Source organism: Pavona decussata, unplaced genomic scaffold, assembly GCF_977016875.1.
Source record: "Pavona decussata unplaced genomic scaffold, jaPavDecu1.1 SCAFFOLD_114, whole genome shotgun sequence".
NCBI classification, from domain to species: Eukaryota; Metazoa; Cnidaria; class Anthozoa; order Scleractinia; family Agariciidae; genus Pavona; species Pavona decussata.
Window position 1 is genome coordinate 1859551 of NW_028145528.1, and position 24662 is coordinate 1884212.

The 24662-nt window shown below is 35.9% G+C and overlaps 1 protein-coding gene across 1 annotated transcript in view; it reads right to left on the bottom strand.

The window, feature by feature from the left end:
• The window catches only part of LOC146470123 (uncharacterized), a 41285-nt gene extending 17222 nt beyond the window's left edge, over nt 1-24063 (bottom strand). Inside the window, exons 1-15 of the mRNA XM_085122198.1 lie at nt 23760-24063; nt 22257-22309; nt 21170-21691; nt 20455-20517; nt 20250-20351; nt 19130-19208; nt 17615-17696; nt 16607-16693; nt 16148-16217; nt 14969-15127; nt 14012-14079; nt 12970-13043; nt 11703-11806; nt 10517-10608; nt 9865-9959 (exon numbers count right to left, since the gene is read on the bottom strand). Coding sequence (XP_084978324.1) covers nt 9865-9959; nt 10517-10608; nt 11703-11806; nt 12970-13043; nt 14012-14079; nt 14969-15127; nt 16148-16217; nt 16607-16693; nt 17615-17696; nt 19130-19208; nt 20250-20351; nt 20455-20517; nt 21170-21691; nt 22257-22309; nt 23760-23946 — 1837 coding nt within the window. The 5' untranslated portion in view covers nt 23947-24063. The remainder of the gene's footprint in view (nt 1-9864; nt 9960-10516; nt 10609-11702; nt 11807-12969; nt 13044-14011; nt 14080-14968; nt 15128-16147; nt 16218-16606; nt 16694-17614; nt 17697-19129; nt 19209-20249; nt 20352-20454; nt 20518-21169; nt 21692-22256; nt 22310-23759) is intronic.
• Between the last annotated feature and the right edge of the window lie 599 nt (nt 24064-24662).

Consider the following 24662-nt stretch of genomic DNA (forward strand, 5'->3'; position numbering starts at 1 on the left):
GTTCATCATCAATGATGCAAATGTTGATGCTCAAACAGCCAATCCTTTCTTGTACAACACATTCAGTGTATCAACAGATCCGAGAACTCTTTCTAATGCCCATCTTGTTGTGGGAAATGGTAATGAGTATCCAGATGTACACTATACCCCAGAAGTGAATATAAACCGAGTGTACCGTGACATTATGAAATATGTTCACGCTAATAATGAATATGGACAAGGTACACTTTTGAATACATCTAATTTCAAATCATTATTCGGGTTTTTGTACTTTGACCTAACAAAACAAAAGATGGATATAAGAGATGGTACCACTAAATTAGCATTCCATTATGAACTGTCAGGTACGACTGCTGCAGCTTATTCAATTTATGCCCTTACTTTATACGAACAAGATGCTGAACTTGTGCAGAAAGACGGCAAGCTTTTATTCAGATAAATATAATTTTATCTACACATATCATATATAAGATATGACTAGCTATCATTCACATGGTGTAAAATTGTCTCAAGGACAAAAACAAAAATTAGCAAAAGCATTGAGAAATAATTCAGCAATAACAATCAGATTATCACATGATGAACTAAATGGACCTGACCAACTTATGTTAACAAAGTCCCAAATAAATAGATTACGAAAATCAATGACAAATGGTACTGGTTCTGATATCAAAATATCTAAAACACAGATACGAAAAGCAGTCAAAATGGGAGGAAGCCTATGGTCATCATTATTCAGTCTTGGTGCGAGGGCACTTCCAGCTGTAACAAGTCTAGCTTCAAAAGCTGCTGGTCCACTGGCTACTGGAGCATTATCTGGTCTTGCCAGTCTTGGTGTTGATAAGATATTTGGAAAAGGACAGGTTGGTGGGTTCTTAATTCCACAAAATAAAGTTGATCAATTGATAAAGTATAAAGATTGGTTGACAAATGAACAAAAGAAACAAATCGTTAATGCAATTCATACTGGTGGACAGATTGTTATCAAACCGACAAAGAGTCAATCAGGTGGTTTCTTGGGTACATTATTGGCTTCAATTGGCGTTCCTTTATTGTTGAATGCATTGACAGGAAAAGGTTTACAAGTGGATAGAGAAAGATCAAGACGGTCTGTACCAGTTTATGTTCCAAAAAATACCAATGGTGGTTTGGTTCTTCCGGCTGATTATAGACCACCTCCATTTTATGGTACTTGGAAACAACCCATAGGCATGGGAGTAAAAAAAAAAACCTCCAAAAAAGGAAAAGGGTTACTACTGGGAAAAAACAGTCCTTTCAAAAACATTCCACTAATCGGGGATATCTTGTAGAATTTATTAATACTCCGCTTAGCAATTTTGATCTTAATAATTGGGTTAAACAGCTTGGTATCAAATATTTCAGAGGAGTTTTCAGCAAAGATAAATTACCCATGTCCATCAGAAACAATGAAGTGGGGATCATAAATCTTGATGATTATATCGGATCAGGCACACATTGGGTTGCATATCGAAATGGAAACAAATATGCTGAATATTTTGACAGCTTCGGATTACCTATGCCAAAAGAAGTGGAAAAATATCTTGCAACAAGTGGTAAACCTTTGATATATTCATCAGATGAAATTCAAGATCGAGATTCTGTATTATGTGGATATTGGTGTCTCTATTATCTGCTTGAAAGACAAAAAGGAAAATCGATTCTAGAAACAATTCATAATACCAATTTCCATTTGAATACTACTGATAGTGATAATCATGAATTCATAATAAATTATTTCAAAAATATTGTGTAATATATATGTATAAATGGTAAAATCGTATTGTGTTAAACAGAAAAAACAAACTGAATGTGTTGAACCTTCTGGTTATTTCCAAACAAAAAATAATAGATTAATGTTTTTTTGTACTTGTGCAGAATGCGGGATAAAAAAAACCAAATTCGTTAAACAAAATCAGGGAAACGGAGCAGCCCGCACAAAGGGGCGGGCATAATGGATACTTTAGCATCAACTGGTACTGATATGTTAATTCAACATGGTATCCCATGGTTGGGTAAAAAGGCTGTAGAAATGGGTAGATATTACGGATCTGAAGCATTGAGAAATCCCAAGCTACAAAAGAAGGCTCTTGATTATGCTTTAGAAAAAGCTACTCCTTTTATAAAGAAGACAGGTTCTGAAATGCTTGATCAATTATCTACCAAAGTACGTCCTAATAAAAAATATGTTACTGACAGAAAGGATCTCGATGGGAGTGGTTTCGATCTTCAAAAACAACTATCCAAACTTGGAGAATTACATATGAGAACTCCTAAGGGGAAAAAATACAATTATTGTGGACCTGGCACAAAATTAGAAGAAAGATTAGCATCAAATGATCCCAATTATCGAGAACCAATAAATAAACTAGATGCTATTTGCCAACAACATGATATAGATTATGGTAATGCTAGATCATTATCCGATAAACACGCAGCTGATGATATTATGCTACAAAGAATATCTGAAATACCTTATCGCGAAAGACCTTGGGGTACAAGCTTAGCTCAAGCTGCAATAGCCACAAAGAAAAAGCTTGGACTTGGAGCTTCAAAAAACGCCAAAAGCCGTCGAGTAAAAACTGGCAAGAAACATTAGCTGATGAACTGCATAAACCCATAAAGCGTAACTTTACTCGACGGCGTGTTATTGTTAATCATGTTGATGAAATATGGGCTGCTGATCTTGTTGAAATGCAACAGTTGAGTAAATGGAACAAAGGTTATAAGTATCTTCTCATGGTTATAGATATCTTCAGTAAATACGGCTGGATTGTTCCGTTAAAAGATAAGAAAGGTGAAACTGTAACCAAAGCATTCCAACAGATTTTCAAAGAAGGGGATAAACCAGAGTATCTATGGACTGACAAAGGCTCAGAGTTCTACAACAAACATATGAAAGACTTACTCCATAAACACAACATAAAACTCTATTCAACAGAAAATGAAGAAAAATCATCAGTGGTGGAAAGATGGAATAGAACAATCAAAACCAAGATGTGGAAGCAGTTCACTACCCAAGGCAATACAATGTACCTGGATATATTACCCATGTTGTTGAAACAGTATAATATGTCTAAACACAGTTCAATCAAAATGACGCCAACAGAAGCCAGAAAAAAGAAAAATAAAGGAACTGTTTACTTCAACCTATATGGTGATATGAAGCAATCAAAATTATCTAAGTTTAAAGTAGGTGACAAGGTCAGGATATCAAAGTATAAAAGAAAGCTATTTGATAAAGGTTATACACCAAATTGGACTGAAGAAGTGTTCATTATCGACAAAATCCAATACACCAATCCGATCACTTACAAACTGAAAGATCTCAATAATGAAGAGATACAAGGCAGCTTTTATGAAGCTGAATTGTTGAAAGCAAAACAAGAGGTATTTAGAATAGACAAAGTCATCCGGAAAGATCACAAGAAAAAACAAGCTTTAGTGAAATGGAAAGGATATAGTGATGACTTTAATTCTTGGATACCGTTGAAGAATTTAATGGTTTAAACAGAAATTAATATATCATATATCATATATGGATAATATAGATTGGAAAAAAAAACTTTTCAATGAACTGGCATATTCACATGATGACGCATACTACTGGAAGGGTATCATTGAAGATTTTGATGAATTAAATGATCTTGCTGACATGCCATCAAATAAAAAACCATTTTATGATCCTTATTGGAAAAATAAATTATTATACATGATTAAATATAGTAGAGATCTCGACTATAAGAAAATTTATGATAAAGTAACTGAAACAAAAAGTTCACTTTACGATACTGAAATTAATGATTATTTTGATTCTAATATGTTCTCTAAAAAATACATTTTTTTTAATGAGTATTCTGATTCTTCCATTGATTCTTCTGATGATTCATCTGATGATGAAACTGATGAAGATGAGGGATAAAATGAATTATCACCATCTTTTGAAATTTAATAACTGTAATAAAATGTGTCTTCGAATAAACTTTAAAAAATAGCTAATTTCTTTCTCCACATTTTTTTCTATGATAATTTTTATATTGATTTTTCATTGTTTGACCACATTCACAGGTATATGTTCTTTTAGCCCATTTTTCTTCATCGCTTAATAATCTCATTCTTTTTTCTCCTGTTCTTGATGATTTGATATAATCATCCGGCATATCTTCTTTTTTCACATATTCAAATTTGTAAGAAATACCATTCTTTTTTGGAAATTCCAGTTTTGCAGTGGTTAATACCTTCGCAAACCATTTTTACTATCCCTGCATTAATACCAAGATATTGTTGAATAGCATACATACTATTAAAGTATGTCACCTCATTATTACTACAATTGATGGCTTTCACAAATTTTTTATTGGTATGATTATTTGCCACAAACGAATAATCACGTTTTTTATCAGAAATTTCTATCATATTTTATAATAGTGACAATTCTTTAAACCGTATAAAAAATGAAATCTACATTATTATTATATGAGAGACCTTTACATCGAATTATTATACAAATGTTATAAATATAATCGCCAATGTAATTCAGAAATATTTGATAGTATGTTGAGATATTATAATTATCAAAATGATGGAACTATTATCGGATATATCACTGAACATCGTTTAAAATATTTGAAAGAAAAATTCATAAGTGGAGAAAATGGCTTTTTCTCAACATTGATTAAAATATGTGAATGTTTACAACCTTTGAAAAATCGAAAAACTGAATTATTAATTGAATACGTTATTGATTCTTTGAAAAAACAAAATTAATCCAGCATATTATATGCTAAAACAAAAAGCTATCAAATTGGGTGCTATCGATTTGAAACCTTCCAATAGATTGCATAAAAAATACTTTGTTGCATTACCATCGGGACAAAAAATACATTTTGGTGATAATCGTTATGATGATTTCACAATTCACAAAGATCCAATTAGAAGATCGAGATACCGAGCTAGGGCTTCTAAAATTAAAGATAAATATGGACGATTAACTTATAAGTTAATTAATAGTCCCAATTATTGGAGCTTTCATCTTTTGTGGTAAAAACATCAGTTATATATTTCCAAAAATACTAAAAAGAATGCCTCATCAAACTTTCTATTATTTTCATGATCAAAATTTGATTTAACTTTAACATAATCTTTAAAATATTCAATATTTACTTTTTTCACTTTTATTATATGAATTGTATAAACGTATCAATTTTTCATATATTTTTTCCATTATATATTATCACTAAATTTTATTTTACTAAGATGATTTAAATATTCATCATTAAATTCTCCCAATGAATCAGTTATTTTCCATAATAAGAACATCTCATCTTTCTTTTCATTTCTTAATTTTTTCAGTTTTTGATTATCATTTTCAGCGTTTTTAAACATATTTCTTATATTCTGCTTCCTTGTCTCAAAATATTCTTTAGTCAATACCATATCGCCTGTATTTTCTCCATTATTTACCATTATACAACCTAAATCATAAACCAAATCTTTAAAATCTTTAACTTCATCTTCTTTACCAAGTTCTTTTAGCCATCTTTCAATAAAATCACTCATTTATAATATTATATTATATTATTTTTTTATATGGTTGAAACATAACTTATGCCCATAAGCATAACTATTTATCCCATCATCTAGTATATACCTTTTGTCATCAAAACATGATAATGAAACTTTGTTTAGTGAAAAACTCTTGAGGATATGCAAATCACTTCTGATCGTTTTCATGTTATGACACATTTGCTCGTTGTTGAATAATATATTTTTGTAATCCTCATGTTTGATGACTTTTTTAATCACATTTTTCGCGATACCTTTTGCAGTTTTATTGTTGGTACCATCATCTTTGGTGTATGAATACATTTTACTACGTAAACCAATGAATTCCGTTATTGGTTTGCCAGCTGCTTCATCTTTAAACTTACCTATTACCTTTTTATTACTAGCATCATAAAACGGACTATCTTCTGGATAATCACTGTTATCAAATTTATCTTTGTCGTTCCAAAAATCTTTGTAGGAATCTTCTGTTTGAATTTCATACGTTAGAGAATCAGTGTCTGTAAATAATAATTTTGCTCTGTTTCCGTATTTGGATTTGATGTAGTTATAATGAAAATCATATATTAGTGTTTTACTTATATCTAGAATACACATCCCAACATATGCTGGTCTATTTAAGGTTAATGTCTCTTTGATCTTATGAACAGCCACAAGATTCTCGTTGAAAATTTTACTTGAAACATAGGTTGGTTTTGATGTTAATTGAACAAGTTTCTTTTCATCAGTGACTAACCTTACATCAACTCTTTTTCTGAGGTTTTCCATTGTTTTTCCAAATACACTATTATTCATAAGTTTAAAGAAATCTTTTTCAAAACTATTTTTGGCATTAGTTCTTTTAAGAGTGTTGAAATCTATGTATTGTTTTAGCCATGGAGATTGATCAAATTCAAGTACTCTATGAACCTTGGTTATTTTCAAACCTAGATCAAGATATAAATGCAAATTTCTGTAATGTAATACATAGTTCCGTTTTTCAGACAAAGTTGGAATTAATTTATGAACCTGACCAATGGAAATATTATACTTTTCTTTTATCGTACTACAATAATTCGACAACATATTCTCTTTTACACAAACTTGTTCTGGTGCTAATGGGAAATCATTATGAAGATCATGTAGTGAGGTAGGATAATCCAAATCAACTTCCAATATTAATCCCTTTTTTGATGAGGAATCATACTTAGCTAAGTCAAGTTCATCGATTTTATTTTGAGACATCCATTTAAAACCACCTGTTGGAAGATATTGTGACATAGCCCAACCATATAAATTATTTGCATCAAGATACATGATATAAGAAGATGGTTCTTTTTCATCATACTCTTTCATGTAGGGATTATTTGCTTTTCCATATCGATTAGCAATGTAACTGGTACCACCTCTTAGACCTTTTTCAATAAATTGGAACATATCAATATCAGTCATAAGTTCTAATTTGATACCAGTCATTTTTAACATAGCATCCCAACTCAAACCCGGACTTGTGAAATAATGACATGGATCTAACTTATAATATTCCAAACACGTTTTCCTGAAATTTTCAAAAACATCTGCTAATAAAAGTATGTCACTGTTTAAGTAAAGATCATGATATACTCCCATATTTTCTATTTTAAAGGTTTTCCAAACTTTTTTTGCATGGTCATAATCTTCATCTGAAATATGCTCATTATTCAATTGACTATAAAACTCTTCTTTTGATGGTAATTCAGTCATTTCAAACTTATCAAAGCTATCCATGTAATCATATGGGTATACACCTTTCTTCGTCATCAAATTGAAATATTTATCCTTTTTGAAAAATTCTCTCGTGTATTTCAAAGCATCTTTTGGAAGATTGTTAACAAGATTAGCAAGTGATTGGCTCATAAACTGAAAACTGTCAATAAATACCAAACTATTTCCCAACATAACAGCCATATATTTTTCCATGTTATTTGGAATTGCATTGACATTCATTTGACACTCCTCGCCTTTTCCATTCACATATGTATGTTTTTTAACAATTTCACCAATCTGCTGCATTATGAAATGACTATCGTATCCTCTCAGATTATGAAAAACCACAGGTATCTTGCCAGTGAGTTTAAACGACAAATTGCAATCTTGATGTGCTGAACCTCTAAACAAACCTGTAATATGACAATGGTCCCTGACTCTTATATCTTTGTCATTATACAATATACCACAAATATGACACTTATCAGCTTTTTTAAATTGTTCTTCATCAACATTAGTCATTTTCAATGGCTTGTTGAATTTGTATTTGACAATGTTTTTGCAGTAACGTACTTCTTCTAACATTTGTTCTAAAAATTTGTAAACAGCATTTTCACCTCTATAATATTGAACATCCTTGGTATACTTATCATCGTAACAACAAACAACTTTATACCCATATCCACAATCTGTATGCTTTTGATAGGCATCTGTAAAAGATTTATCATTATTCCGCTGGCAACCATGTATCTTCTCTGTTAAAGCTTCAAAGTCGGCATATATTACAAATGGAGCAGGTAATTGCTTGTGGTAATGGTTATATTGTAAAATGTTGTTATCTTTACTTGGCATTTTAATAGCTTGTTCTCCATTTATTGCAATACAGTTTTTTCTATGGACATCAAGCACATCTTTCGTGCTAAAACATTGCAAACAATGCATGCAAAAATGTTTCTTATTTTCATGCTTGGTTTTGTTAAACATAAATCTATTAAAATCTTTGATGTACACAAAATGTTTATTCTCATTTTCAGATATAAGCAATAATTCCATATGATCTTCAAACTTTTCTTTTGAGACAAATAATGGATATGGTTGCTTATTCTCATAACCAAAAACATTGATATTGATTTTATTTTGTAATTCAATTTTATTTATCACCTTGATGGATACAGGAAATTCAATTCCATCATAATTAAGATTTTCGATGAATTTTCTATCTGATTTTTTAATACGCTGTGGGTCTTTATCCATTGGACATAGATGCCTCACATGACACCATCTAAAACATTCATTGTCTTTATTCTGCAGATTAATTAATCCTTTACGAGGGTGTTGTAATTCAATTGGTAGTTTCAGATATGATGAACCCTTTGTTGGTTGATAATGTACAATATTTATATAATGATTGTTGATTGATTTAATGACCCATCCTGAACCCTCTGATATCCATTTAGCTATCTTATTCAAGATTTCTTCTGCAGCCAATTTTAGTGCTTCAGCAATTTCTGTTTGGTTGATAATTGTTTGAGCCTTACTGTTAAAATAGGCTTCCTTGGATATAAATACATCACCTGTTGTTTTCTCAAATTCTACTTTTAGAGTTTCAATAAACTTCAAACCTTTCATGGATTCTAATATGTTTTTGATATAAAATCCTAGTTTTTGTCTTGTTTTCTGTAATTGAACTAAAGGGTCTGTTTCATCTATTATATTAACCTCATATGATTCAGTAAAACCTTTTAAAGCTTTATTCACTTGCTTTATTTTAGTTCGGGGAGGTGGAACTGGCTTAATATCTTCCTCATATTCTTTAATCATTTGCTTGACATTTTTACGTGGTGCTGGAATAGGTCGCTCCATAATTTTTGAAGCAACTTTAGTGCGAGGAGCTGGAACTGGTTTGTTTAGTTCGATTAATTGTTGCACTTGTTTCGTTAATGCAGCAACATTCTCATTCTGCTTAAAAATAATTTGTAATAATTCAGATTTTGATAATTTTTCCAATGAATCCATATATATATGATTAGATTTTTTTTCTGGAATTTTCTCCATATTATATATAAGCGGTTTCTCTTTAAGCCTTTTTGGATTTGACCTCGGGAAATTATTTGCTTTAAAATGCAATACTTTTGCTATTTGCAGGTTTGCGGTGTCCATGTTTTCGCTTGTAAATAAGTCTAAAATGCAATACTTTTGCTATTTTTTGTCGCAATTTTTTGACGCAATTTCTTGGTGTAATTTTTTAGCTCAATTTCGGAAAATGCGCCTATACCATCATATCCTATACTACTAACGCATACCATTCACATTTCGTCTTTACCTTTATTTACACACGCGAAGCCAGTTTAACTTACGCCGATTCGTATGCACATGTACGCCAAAAAAAAAAATAATAATAATAAATAAATTTAAAAAAATACGTGACAGTGGAAAACCACCTTTAAGCATACCGCCATGACTCGCACCTGGCGTAATAACAAGCTGTATCTGTATAACCAGGTGGTGTTAATAAGGTGAGTTTCACTTTATCAATATCGCTCAGTGTTAGCTCACCTTTACCAAATATTTCAACATTTTCCAGCAGCTTCTGATCCTGTTCTGGAGTCCACTGTCCTTTGTCTATTTTGGGATCCAAGGCATTCACCCATCTACGCAATCAGCGACAACAAATGTTTCAAACTTAACTTAGTGAGTTGAAGTACAGTATATAATGTATACTTTTTAGTAGTTCGACCAATACATACATAGACATACATATACTTTACTCACTCGAATCATTTGGACCTCGTTAGGCTCCTAGCGTAGATCGCTAATGAATCGAGTTACAAATTAAAGTTAAACCAACTAAAAGAAAAAGTAACTGCCGTGTTTACAGCGAGTACTTGGTACTAAGTGATTTGCATTTACATAAATTATAATGATTTTGAAATGTTCGACTTTCCTGAAATTATTCCTGGACAAGGGTCGCTTTTCACTCCAACAAAAGAACCAAAATCGAACGTCAAAAATTATCCCAGGCAAATGAAACAAGAAATTCTGCTGTTACCAGAATTTTTTGGAAGAAGAGGACAACCTCAATCTATAAAACCAAGAAGCCGAGGCGCATTTGATCATATACACATGCTAATTTGCGCCATACAAATATTAATTATTATTAATATTAATTATTATTAAAACCAAGGTTTTGCACAATACATCCACTGACCTTTCCCTGCACTGTGGCCCTGATCGGCCACGAACCACTTCAGAAAGCTTGTTCCAACTTGTCCCGTACTTTTCAATTCCTTTCTTGAGAAGCTGAAAGAAACGAAAAATATACATTACCTCAGCTTCTTGTATAAGAGCCACGAGCGCTAGACAACAAATTAAATCGTGAAAGGAAAGAGCTTGGACCAAGACGCGTGATGAAAAGGGGTACTTTAGAATGAGTCTAAAGCCCTGGTCAAACGACGCCGTGATAGTTGATGATGGTTGATGATAGTCAAAACTATCATCCACTATTATCCACTAACATGCGCGTGGTCAAACGAGAAAAACTATGAATCATAAAATATCATGACGAATATGAACATGCTCAAAGTGAATGATAGTTGATGATAGTGCATGATAGTTGGTGGTAAAACGAGTGCACGAGTTTTAACTATCATCGACTATCATCAATTATTAAATTCTCAGCCTCGGATATTGCATTTCTAGCGTTCTGATTGGCTATTTACCATCTCATATCCAACGCACGCTCATGGAATAATTGTTAATTATCATGCGTCGTTTGACCAGGGCTTAAGTGATAGTTATGAGTGGACATCTTGCACCCGCTTTAATAATCTAAATATCATGCAACTTGAAAAAAAAAAAATCTCTCCTCTCACGCAAGTACCATTTTACTCCCGGCAACTGGTCCCATCTCTGTCAGTTTCTGTCACTTTTCTGCTTTCTTCTGATGGTGCAGTGATCTCTAACCACCCATTAGCAGCGCTTTTCTCTTCTCTTATTTTGTGGCTTGCTATTTTTTGCTTTGCGTTTCACGCGGTAATGGTTCACCAAGCGAAACGAAAAAGGAACCTTATCGCGGGTTAACCCGACTCAGATTAAGAATGACTCAGTTTCTCATATGCGTGCGAGCATGTCACTCACATGAGACGCTTGTTGGTAACATTGACACGTGCACATGCATGTCAATCACATGCGCACACACTGAGCATTGACATGAGTGCATGCTAGTCAGATTTACATGCGTGCATGTGTCATAAACAGACCCTTCGATCAATCCATCACTGCTATCTGGTCCGCTAAGCCTGATATGCAGACATTCTTTGGGTTTGACAAGAAATATTTTCTTTCCGTCAGATAAGGACAAAACAGTTCTCAGTGCCAGTGAGGGTAAATCTTACCTCGTCTTCATCTGCGGTCCACTTGCCTTTCCTCACCATCTGCAAAGTCTGCGTATAACGATGCAAACACTGATCTCCCTGACGACCTTCCAAGAAGCTAGCCACTATAAAGTTTCAAACGATCATTAATTACTAACTTTATAAAGCGGTATCTAAGATCTGTAGGCATACTGAGTACTCACGTTTTATAGCTTAAGGTTACCGTATATCTTTAGAGGTGTCTCGTGTCCAAGCGATGTAGAGCGTCTGGTTTAAACTGTACATACCTATAGATATTCTTCGTATAGTTTGATAGCCAGTTCTATAAGCTTTTACTTGATGGAGGGGTTTAGGTATCTACAGTTTAAACCGGACGTGCTACATCTCTTGAACGCGAGACACCTCTAAAGGCTGGGTATACAGTAACCTTAAAATTACCAGCTAAAACACTTTTAAAACTAGCATCGGGCAGAATGGCCCGATATCATTACTTATCCATGAACACCGAAGCCACAAATTGAATGCGAACGCACTTTGAACAGCCAAGAAACAACAACAAAAAAAAAGGTCGTAATTTGCCTGCAGTGCACTGACAAAACTCGCTTCGCTTCTCAAGTCCAATCTACCGTTTTTGAACACTGGGATTTTCAAGAGGAATGTGGTATCTAAAATTGTAGGCCCAAAAGATGATTTTCTTTACGAAGTTTAACGACTATTCTTTTGCGTTCGAAAATTAGGAACAAACAAGCTTTTTTAGTGGGGAGCACTTGCGCTAATAGTGGCCCTAAGGTAAAATCGTAAATGAAGTGCTAGTATACAATATTGGGTTATCCCCAGTATTTACTTAGTTTTTCCTGCAACTTGTTCAGTATCCATGTCGTGAAGAAAATATAATGGGTAGCAACGCGAAATGACGCCTCGCCTACATTTTCAGACTGAGTTTCTCGCGGCTTGTTAGAGCCTTGATCCAATGCGCACTTCAAACTTTAATAGGAGAAAAAAGAGACTGCCCGCAGTCTAGCGCGTTTCTCAAAGCATGGTAAACAAGTATCCCATCCAGGAGGGAGTAGAAATACTCGTGTTTGCTTCCTGCCACAGAAACTGAACACCATCTGAGTTGGTTCCTTGTAGCAAGAGTGCGACTTTAACTTTCTATCAAGAGAATTTTCCTTTGTGATCTAATTTTTCCGTGCTTGTAGCCGTTGTTGGCATTGTCGTTGGCACAAGACGGATTTGCTTGCTAGATAATGGAGATTGAGAGAATGTAAACATAAATGAACTGTAATACCTCTTGGCCAGTTCCCGAGCCCAACAATACGCACAACTTCAAGCAGCTGCTTGTCATCTTCTGGGGTCCACTTACTGAAACATAAAGAAAGATGGACTAAATTGGTACAGACTCAACTATAAGACAGATTCTTACTAGGTAAATTCCGTTTTTTTTTTTACGTTTTCCAAAGCGTTTTTATCTTTTCCCAGACTTATGTAGATAAAAATTATTGCCTATAATGGCAATGAACTGCAGAAACTGCGAGCAACTGCATGGATGTATAACGGGACAGAAGTTTGGTGACCTCAGACAGAGTTTAACTTGTTGTGGCTTGGACAAATCATAATTTAATACTTAAAAGTTATATGGCAAAAGATTTTTACGTTTCTCCCAAACTTGCTTGACTACTGTTTCGTGATTTAGTTTGGCATTCAAGTACCGTCTTACAACAAAAATTTTGTGGGGCGAAAGTAGTGGACCTGCACTGAAGCTGGTGAACGAGTATTCACACTTCTGGCACTTTGTGCTTCGTCCTGTGCGCTTTTGGGAGAATTAAGGACGGTGCCTACTAATATAGAAGTATTTTTGTGCGGTTTATGACTATGCGGGAAAAGCAGATCTTAGGAAGGCCTATTGGAATCCAAAACGAAGATTGGGGGTAGCCACGCATTATTCAGAGATAACTAAGCAATGATATCTCCAAAAAGCGCCAAAATATGAAGCAATGTATGGGATTTTTTCCTGAATTGAAGCTTTATTATCTCTGAAAAATGCATGGTTACCCCCAATTTTCTTTCGAGATACCAAATGCGTTTGCTACGTTCTGCCTTCTCCGCATAGTTTTAAACCGCGCAAAAATATTTCTGTATAGCAGGCACCACCCATAGGAAACCCGAGTATCTCGAGATGCGCAGAACGTATGCGCAGTAACAATAGTAGGCACCGTCCTTAAGCAACTGTTTGGTAGTCCAAAATGTCCGAAAATCTTCACAACCCTTTAGAGACTGCAAACAATCAACGAACAAGCAGGACACTACTTTAAACACATTTGTGATGTTACCTCTTCAGAAGGTTTTTGTTCAAGCTTCTTTGGTATCGCTCATAACAGTGAATAGGGGTGCGCTTGGTCTGGAAGAACAAAACCAAAGTAATAACACAGAATTACATAGCATTATAGATACTGACAACATCAAAGGTATGAGTTTGGATGAATGAGTGATGCTGTTTTCATTCATAAGACAGCACTGGACATTCCCTATGCACGACAAAGTGGGCCTGTTCACAAGATACAAAACTAGCGGCTGATAGTTTTGCTTTGTAAGGATAGATTGAATTCCCATGGGAAACTATGACTTGCCAGTCCCTGGAGAGAACCAGTAAGGCACGACATGTCGTCCCTGGGGTTGGGGGGAGGGGGGGGGGGGGTTACTCACTCAAGTTTCACATGGTGAGGCTCCTCCTTTAAGGTCAAGTCCTTACCTTTTCCTGAATGATACTCCTTTCTTGACGCCCCAGACATATGCCAAAGGCAGAAGAATGTCCCTTTCATTATTGGTAACAGCAAGGCAGCATTCCAATAATCTTTGCATTGACACTTTTGCCAGGAGTGTCTACTCAATTTGTACTACCCTCTACTCTATCGGTTCACAGTCCCTTTAAAATACCAAAATTATTAAATTTCGCTACACTTATCTCATTGTACGAGTGAAAAAGAAAACAAACCCACCCATTTCAACATATGGGTGCAAAAGTTCGCCTGGCCATGTTTGTTACCAATCTAAATCATGTTTTCTTTTATGACCAGACCATGCTTTCATGCAGCCAACAATATTGCAGTTACAGGATTTACTCTGACAAAGCGCCAACGCTTGAAACGTCAGCACTTGAATCTCTTTACGGTGGACAAATTGTCCTCTCAGCTCTGTTGATAAAACCAAACTTTCATTTCCACTCCAGCACAGCTTCTCTAGAGACTAACCCCCTTATCTATTGGCAGGTACAATAACTAGTTCAGTACCTGAAGTTTCTGTGCAATAGTAACCCAGGTGTTCTGAGGTTCTTTGGCGAGTTGCAGTAGCTTCTTGTCCTCTTCTTTAGTCCATTGGGCTCGGTTCACAAGTGGGTGACCAAAGTTGCACCATTGTAAACGGCACTGAAATCCTGAACGTCTTGGCACCTAGAAGTGTATCAATTATTAAAAAGAAAGAAACACGGTTTAACCCTTTAACCCCTAATATTAAAGAACAAATTCTCCTATCTTCTCCCCATACTTCTCTTTGAAAAACTTGTACTGTGGAGAAGTTATTAAAATATGAACAACATTCACCTTGGGTGATCATATCCTTAATTCTTGTGACCTCAGGGTTTGAATAAGCATTGATATTACAAGGAGAAATTTGATGCTGATCACTGTCAGGGTTAAAAAAATAATATGTGGTACTGAGCATGTCATGAAAATAAGACAGAGAAAAAAAAAACTCGTAGAGTTTCATTGATTGTTGGAAATTTTCGAAAAACACCTTAAAAGGTACCAGAAGTGCAATAATTTGTGGGCATGGGCTGATTTCATTTTTCACCCCTAACACTAAACAGGTACCAATTTCAGTTGACCGAAAATAGTTCCTGCCATTTTTTTTGCTCAGTATCCTAAAGGGTACCGTGATAACTCTTGAACTAGTATGTGGCACTTTAATATTAGCATTGAGAAATACTGGAGCTTCTCAATAAGCAGGTTCTATGGGTTATTTGTAATGACTGGTTGGTTAGTTATAATGTGTTGCTACATAGGCTTGAGTTCATGAGATTGAGAGATAGAAGATTTCAGGACATGTTCTAATTAGTTATTGTTTTCTAAAATATGGCCCCAGAATATTTAAAAGTGCACTAGTTCAGTCACAGTTTTAGACCACATGCAATATTATTATTAAAGAGGAGTCGGAAAACTATCTATTCCTAATGTTAAGAGTACAAAGTTCCGTCTGCCTTTTAATAAAAAAAGTTCTGTTTACTTTCCTTGAGCTTTTACATTTTTATATCATTTTTTTGGTTTTGATTAGTTTTGAACCAATTTTGAAAGTTTTCTGCCATTTTGGACAAACTGAGAGAGTGGATTCACATGGTACCTGGTGCCTAATCGTCACACCAAAAGTCTGAAATTGTACCCACTTAACCTGAATACTTCTACACTATTATTTACATAAGTACTGCTGATTCTGTCCCAGTCAATGCCCTCCAAGTCATATGCCAGTTTCTCTTTTGGAAGATTTCTGGAATGAAAAGAAGAAAGCAACTCAAGTTAATTTCAAAGTATCCAAGTTAACGTCAAGTACCACACTATAACAGACACCTTGCTCACCCTAAACTGTGGGTGCCCTGTGTCCCCAATAGGACCCAAGGAGGAAAAGGATCAACCTACTTAGGATTGAGCGAACTCTGTCAACAGTTTTGAATATTTCGAGTCACAGATACTTTTACATTATATTTTTGTCTTTTGTTGCGAGTATTTCAAGGTCATGATTTTCTACAATAATTTATTCATCTTACATCTGTAAGCTAATTGACAAGGAGTCCTACTCCACTAGCTCCACTGTCCTCAAGGGGGACTGCACCTGTCATAACAGACTTATGAATCTTATGATTGCTGAATAGAACTCACTTGATTTTGGAACTCTCTGCCTTCAAATCTTCCAATTCCTTCAACTCTAAATTTGTCTTATTGTTCTTGAGCTCTAACTTTTGTATCCTACACAAAAAAAAATGAAAAAGTTAATTAAAATAAGAACTTGGAGATGAATTAAGGCACAAGACAAATAATCACAGATGACCATAATGTAAAATCATACTCTTTTGCTAACATCATACTGCTAGATGCTGGTCACATTTGTCAATCAAGGGCTCCTGTGAGCCAACTCGTGAATGCAGAGGTGAAAAGTGGTAACTGTACTATTAATGCAGTACTCGCATCAAACTATGCTACACCTAAGGATTCGTGGGTTCATGTAGGAATGAAGTGTGACCTGAAAGGTATGAAACATGGTTTGCATTGTGTTTGTTGGTTGGCCCAGGACTCGACACGGACAACATGGGGCATTTCTCCCAAAAATAAAAACGTACGAAGACTATATACGTCGGCCAAGTGTTCTTTACACTATTTCTTTTAATTTCAAACTCCAAAAAGTGTGAGTATGCCATATTTGAAAGTCTACAGCCCATTGAGTGACCAATGGAATGAGAGAGTGACATTTCCCCCGCATTACGATAACTTGTTCATTGCAAATGCATACATTCACAAGTTTAAAATGAACATATTAAATGACAAGGAGTTGCCCAGTATCTCAACACTTAAAAAAATATGGTACATGAAGGGAGAGCAGGAAACACAACGACTCAGAACCACAAAAACCGTAATTCAGTTTGTAATCTACTGAAAACACATGGCATATATCAAAACAACTCACATTGAGGTTGCAGCATGCCCTTGAGGCTGCACGACTAACTTATGTTATTACAACTGATCTACAGCACTCAACTGGTGTGCAGAAGGTTGTGGAGTTGTCTGCCATGCTTGTGACAAATTGGGCACATCTAGCTTCTATCATAAATGATATTTTTTGCTTTCTGATTGCTTCAACTCTTCAATTTAAATAAATTCTCATTTACATACTTTTGGAGAACTGGTGAGAGTTTGTTTTCCAGATTTTGCATCCTTACTCCTTCAGCTAAGCCATCTTTTTCTTTGTCATTCCCTGCCAAATGAATAGAAAAAATGAAATGCATTAAGGGCTTGAGGTGCAATAGTGCAACATTTTGTAGCATTTGGCACTAGTAGATGACATTTTCCTTTTTCTTTCTTTTGTACTAGCCCTGCTGCCTACCCCCCCCCCCCACCCTTCTGTGGGGGGGGGGGGGGGGGAGAGGTTCTGGAACTAAAAATTACAAGTACAGGAAATGAAAAGAACAACTTCCCTTAACTGACTGACAGCTGACAATTATTGGCCAACAGTGCTGTCAGTAGCCTGTCAGTGGATGTTTGTTAACAAAGCCAATAACTGGCTGAGGGGAGTTGTTCTGTGTAATCACCCAATTAGGAGTGTACACCTTCTACATGAGATCCATTCATACTCTATTACAGCTACCTTATAAAGGGATCCCAGTTTGTTGAAGGGTTCAGTTTGCATTGGCAATATTATGGGTTTGGGTTATTAATATTCTTCTGTTAGAAGCTCAATAAAAAAGCTGATGGCAAATTAATTTAATGATGAAATTTCACCTGCACATGTTTGCTAACTGTTATTATTGTACAATACTATTTTACACGGCTAAAAAGTTAAAAAAGATTAAAAACCAAACGTTTTGACTAATCAAGTCATCTTCTTCTTGTGTTAGTATTTTGGTTAATCATTATTAATCACAGTATTGACTGTAACTTGCTTAATAGTTAATTTGTTATATATTCGACTTTGTACAATGTCACTTGGTAACTGACAAACATGGCTGTTACACTAAAAAAGTGCTGTTCATTTCTTAGAGGTATCATTATAAGTATGATTGTGTAAAATGCAGTCATGATGGTTGATTTTTCTTAAGCTTGAAACTTCACATTGAAAAATGAAAAAATTACACAAAATTTATGGTATCTGCAGGCAACTTTGTTCCCTTCCGATTTCTCCTGTTAAACTAACATTAATGTGTAGCTGTGATCAAGACATGGTGTATATTTTTTGGAGACACAAAAAGAGAACTGCAAATAATTATATTACAGATTATGCAAAACAATCCATATTGATTTGTAGACCCATCCAGGGACTGGTCTGCCGTATGAATGCACATAGTCTTCGAATGAAAAGGCCTGCAAAAGTTTAGTTCAATCAAAGCACATTTCAATGTAGACTCGTGAGTCAATATTGCTGCTAACAAAACAAAGAACATTGATCAGGCAGTCGCCTTCAATTCATACATGAGAAGAAACAACTTCAAAAGCAATGACCAACTTTTTTGTAGAGCAATATGATGGTAGCCTCCCAAGCAGACATCCTAGGGGGTTCGTCATGTGTTTCCTTCCCCACGTGGGGGAGGAAATGTGTGACAAACCCCTAAGGATGTCTGCTTGGGAGGCTAATATAATGGGGACTGCCACAGAAAATGCATAATTATTTTATAACTTGTGAAGTTTACTCACAGGCTTTTTGTTTAACCTGGTAGCCTCCAATCTGACAGGTCTGTCTTTTTGCTTTGGTGTCCTCATTGTCGGGTGGTCCCTATAAAGATGTACATGAAGATTCCATTGTCCAATTTATACATGTAGGCCATTTTTTAGTTGCTTTGAACCTCATTACAGAAGCGAGGCTAAGTGTAAAAGCTTTTCATGTGAAAATTAGTTCTGTCTGGATATGAATGAAAACTAATTTTCATAATAAAGCTAACCTTTCATAATGAGGTACAAAGCAACTTGCAAATGGCCTATCTCTAATGGAGACCATTTAGCTGCAGACAATAGAAGAATGGGAGGGGTGCAGCCACACACGATTTGCTAATGAAAACAAGGTTCAAAGTAGCCACAATTTTGACCAGCACTATCAAATAATAGCCTGAAAGAAATCTCTGAACACACTTGCCCTGCTAGATCAATAAACTCTTAATAAAATCTCTGTTATGCTCCTCAGTGACAATATCTTCAGAGTTCTAAGGGTCGCTGTCTTACTGGAAAAAGGGTCCTCACACATCAAATCTTGGCGTGCAATAAAAACACTGTTTAGCATTGGGGTGCTTATAGGACATTTTCACTATGGCGTCATTTGACTACAACTACCAGAAACCTTCAGTTTTTTGTTTTCTCATGCTAATTAGAGCTATTAATCTTTGCTCTCCAATGGGATCACAAAATTCGAATTTGAAAAGGAAAATGCAATGAATTCTGGTAGTTGTAGTCAAATGACGCCATCATGAAAATGGCCTTTTAACCAATAAAAACTTTTTAATTAAAAGGTGCACCTGTTAGAAAGGGCTCTTTACTGGTAGTATGGTATAATAATTTATTAACACAGGATCTGCTTCAGAGGAAGGATTGGAAAGTTAGATTGTGAGCAGTTTTCCTTTTTTTCCCCAAAACCTAAGTGCAAATGGAAATGTCTAAATTAACCAAATTGACCTGGCCCTGCACCTGTGTTTCTTGTCACTAGATCCCACACATGCTACAAAAATTAGGAGATAAAAGAGACTGCTCACAGTCCAGTAGACATTCCAAGTAAAAATGTTTTAATAGTTTCACATTTGCCATGACAACCTTTCCTATGGCTTACCACACCGCCAGTGTCTTTGAAGTAAGGATTACCAAATTTGATTAGTGTTTGAGGTTCAGGTTTCCCTTCATCTTTACTTGCTCTCATCTGATGCAATCCAGACTGAAACAAAATTAACAAAAATATGCCTTTAGTTACGGCAAGCCACTAAAACACTCTTCCATGTGAAGTGCCAGCCATTTCAAGATTGAAGAATATTCCATACCTGTTTTTCACGGTTCTTTGCCAGAGCCAGTTCTATTCGTTCAAGTTCATCCAACAATGCCAGCTAGATAAAAAACAACAACAAAAACAATTATCATGCGTGGTTGAGAGTAATTGCAAAAGTAATACTGAGATATATTTTTCAACCCCAGCTATATACTCAACTAAAAAAATAACACCACCCCTAGTGTGTTCCTCAAATTCACATTCACATTAGAGGGCATTCATAACTCATTACTTCATTAATAATAATTATTGTAAACTGCACCAAAAGCAGTCTGGCAAAGTCCCCCACACATTGTAAATTATCCCTGAAAAGCCCAGAGGGGAGTGCATAATAAGATATTTGATTTGATTTGTACAGCTGTATAACAAACCATCTTATATCATATTATAGACATGTGCAGACCAGCTTGGTCAAAGTGAACAGAGGTCATTGTACAGTAAGTACACATTGATGGTGCAAATCTTCACAGTGGACAGCCATGCATAAAGTAAAATCTAGAAAGCTAGGTATTCCTTAATTAGCTGAGGGAGAACCAGTTGTAATTGTGAAGCAAACAAAACCTAAAACATTCAAATGCACAAAAGCAGGAGGGATTAAGGTGGGCCAAACAATATTATATTACACATGAATTTGGTATAATTGATATGGCCTTGCAAATTGAAAAATTGATTGGTATAAGATTTTTAATTGAGATAGCATGAGGGGTTACCTGGTAATCTCTATTTAGACTCAAGCACTGTTGGATTTCACTGCGCATCTCAAAGTCATCATCACTCTTCTCATCTCCTTCAAAAAAGAGCTCCTCTATCTCTTCTTCTTGCCCATCATCATCATTTTCATTGTGATGCTGATTTGTTGTCATCAGCCAGGTGACATCAGTGTACTGATCTGCACTGCTTGTGGAAGGAACACTTGCGGGAACATTTGCATTCGGAATATTTGCAAAGGCGTTAACAGTTGTAGAGGAAACACTAATGAATGGCTTATAACTTGTGGGAAATGTAGATGTGGACGGCTGGCAATTCACCGGTTGTAATTCAGTAAAAGTGTATTCATCTAAGGATGTGTTTACAGCACTTTGAAGTGGCAGTAAGTTATTCTCAGCTTCTTGTTCAAGTAGGGAACCATAACTGGCTGTTGAAACAGTTTCTTGCCTTGTGCTTAATGGTGATTTATTTCTGGAATCTTCAGCTCTACATGCTGCTGCTGGAATGGCATATTTGTTGCTACTCTGTTTTGAGAAACAAACCAATGAAACTTATAAGTCAGGTTATAGTAAAAAGGTTTGATTTTAAATGACTGAAATAAAGAATGAACTAGCCCGAGGTCCCCTAAAGGCTACTAAATCAGATTACGCTCAGTCAGTTATTAAATGGTTACCTCAAATGATTGGACTACTACACTCTACGTGCCAGCTGCTAAGGGGGTAGCTAGGTTTTGTTTGAGAAACCAAAGATTTAATTTACTTTGGAAATAATGGTATTTAAATGAAAATGTTCTGGCTCCTGTTGTGGGACTATCTGGAAACCAAGCGCACTTTCCACTTGTCACAACTGGCCAGTCAGATCAGTCAGTTCATAAACAGAATGTACCAATAATATTATTTTAAGGATAAGTTTCATACTACTCCATCGAATTTCTTCAAAATAATATGTACCATTATTAGAGTGACTATTTTTCAAGATTTTACCGCACCATCCCTTCAAAATGGTGCATTCAATTTACATTTTGATTGGCTGGTCTGGCTGGCCAGTTCTGGTAAAAGGAAAGTACTCTAAAACTACATAATTACTTACAAGAGGTGAAAGGCAAGTCAGGTTCTGGAGTTGTGATTTGTTGGAGGTATTATCTGTTGATAGAAAATTGTGTTCCATTCAGAGAACATCATCAGAAGTCAGTCAAATATAAACTTCAGCTATGCTGAGTCTCAATGTTTCATGTTTTTTATGTATGTATGATCTATACAGGTCTGAGGTATACACCTGAGAAAAGGGGAGCAAAATATTCTATGGGGGCTTAAGGGAGAGCCGGGGGGAGGGGGGGACTCAACTCAGATAGCAGAGGCTCCTCTTGTGTGTGTGGGTTGTTTTTAAATTTCAGTCAATGTCTTGTATTGTCTCTACTGTGACCCACGTGAAATGCTTCTGGAGCAGAGGGTCACTGCTTCGATAACTTGCCTGTTTAAATAGTCCAGATTTGATACTAATGACCACCTAAGGTCTTCCAACCCTTAACAGTCTCTGCAACTGGTTGCTAAGAATCCACAGTAAACATTAATTAATTACAGATGTTTCAAACAAATTCCTGGCACTATGGACTCCCACTATTAACAGTCTCCTGCAGCTCAGTGGTAAAAAGTATCCAAGCTAGTAGTCAGAGGAGGTCTTAGGTTAGACTTCTGATAGGAGCACTCAGATTTCCTTTTTCCGAGCTTGCCTACATCACTCACTGAACAATACATCATTCTTGTCATAATTTTTAATCGGCTGTCATGTAGCGTGATGCACCGCTTCAAGAAATACCCGTTTTTGTGTTGGTCACCCATCCCAGACCCCCAGGTGTTGCTTGGTCAGCATATGACAATCTGGTGGTCACGGGTTCGAGTCCATGTCATGGCACAGAAAATATTTTGCTTTCTTTTTTCTACCAATACCAGGTAATACACTGGCAGCCCAAGCTCACTATTCAATAACATGAACATGAAATCAATGCATAGACTTTATATTTTATATCTTGTCGAGAAAAGAGTCGTGTTGAAAAGGCTCAAGCAGTCTTAACCTTAGGCGAATGGAAATTCGTGTTTTTTTTCCTTTCCTTTTCGCCTCCCAAGGCCAACTCCTCCAAAGGCTCCAAATAATTTTCAAAATTTAAAGTTAATTAAAAGAAAATACAAAATTACGAAACGTTTCAGAAGGTTAGGGACCGTGTCCTTAAACTATTCAGTAGGCTCAATGTCGCTGAAGGGGAACGGCCAAAAAATCAAAGCCACATAGAACGCGGCAGAAATGAGGAATAAATGAGGCCTTTATGGAGCTCTTGTTGACATGTAATGAAAAATCATTAAATACAGCCATGGCCTTTAGAGGTAACAGTTCAGAAGTCTGCTGATTTTGAAAATGGCGTAAGTCTGTAAATACTGTAAAAGGGAAACTGGATGTCAAAAGGAAATTCAGTTGACGAACTCTTGGTCCCGGGAGACGAGAATACTAAATAAAGCTCCAGCTTATATAAACTTAAGTTATATGCAGATTGATAAGCGTTTTTACATTTTGTACACAGCATACATCGGAGTTGCAAACCTGTCAGACTTTCTCCACATTTCTGTGGTTCATCCTCGTCTTCTTCGGACCCGTCGTCTACCTCCTCGTCAGAGGAAATTTTGTCGGTGCCACCAGAAATATGCAGAACCTCGCGGAGGCGCTGTATGTCATCTACAAGAAGTCCTCTTTCGTTCGCTTCGCCATCCTCTGTTTTTGGAGTACTCATGATTAATTGTCACGAAGCTTTACTACAAGCCGTAATGACTAAACATAGGCTGTTATATTTTTCGTTAACCGACGTTTCCAAAACGTCTTGACAAGTTGGTAGCCATCTTGAAGAGATGGGCGCATGTGCAGTAATTCTGTCTTCAGTGGTCATCCCATATGGCTGACATAACAGCCTCACTCTGAAGCTCAAAAATGCAATAAGCGAGGCGCGGTGGGGGAGGGTGCAGTCGTGCGTTTTTCGGAACTTTCTCTTCGTAATTTCGTTCTTTTTTCATTCTTTCTTTTCGTCATTTCATTTCAGAAGCGTTTGTCTATCTTTCTTTTTATGCGCCACTTTTGCATAAGCCTAACAGGCGAACAAGATCAAAGGAATCCAGCTAATTGGCACTATCGTCTTCACTGTAACGATCACTACACCACAAGGTACCGCACCCTTTCAGATACCTTCAATAGAAAAAGGTACCCATTTTACATACCAACAGTAGAAATATTCTATGATTTTTCGCTGGGGGCCTTAACACATTTTGAAAGGCCCTTTTAAAGACCTAAGTGACAGTTTTCTCTACCCTTTTCTATACTTCGGCTTCGAGAAATCCTTGCCCTTTTTGTACCTCCATCCTGAAAAAGGTACCCCTTTCGGGCGAAGCCTGCCTGTATAGTCCATTTTATGGAGTACCCACTCCCCCCCCCCTCCCCCTCCCCCCGCTGGATGTA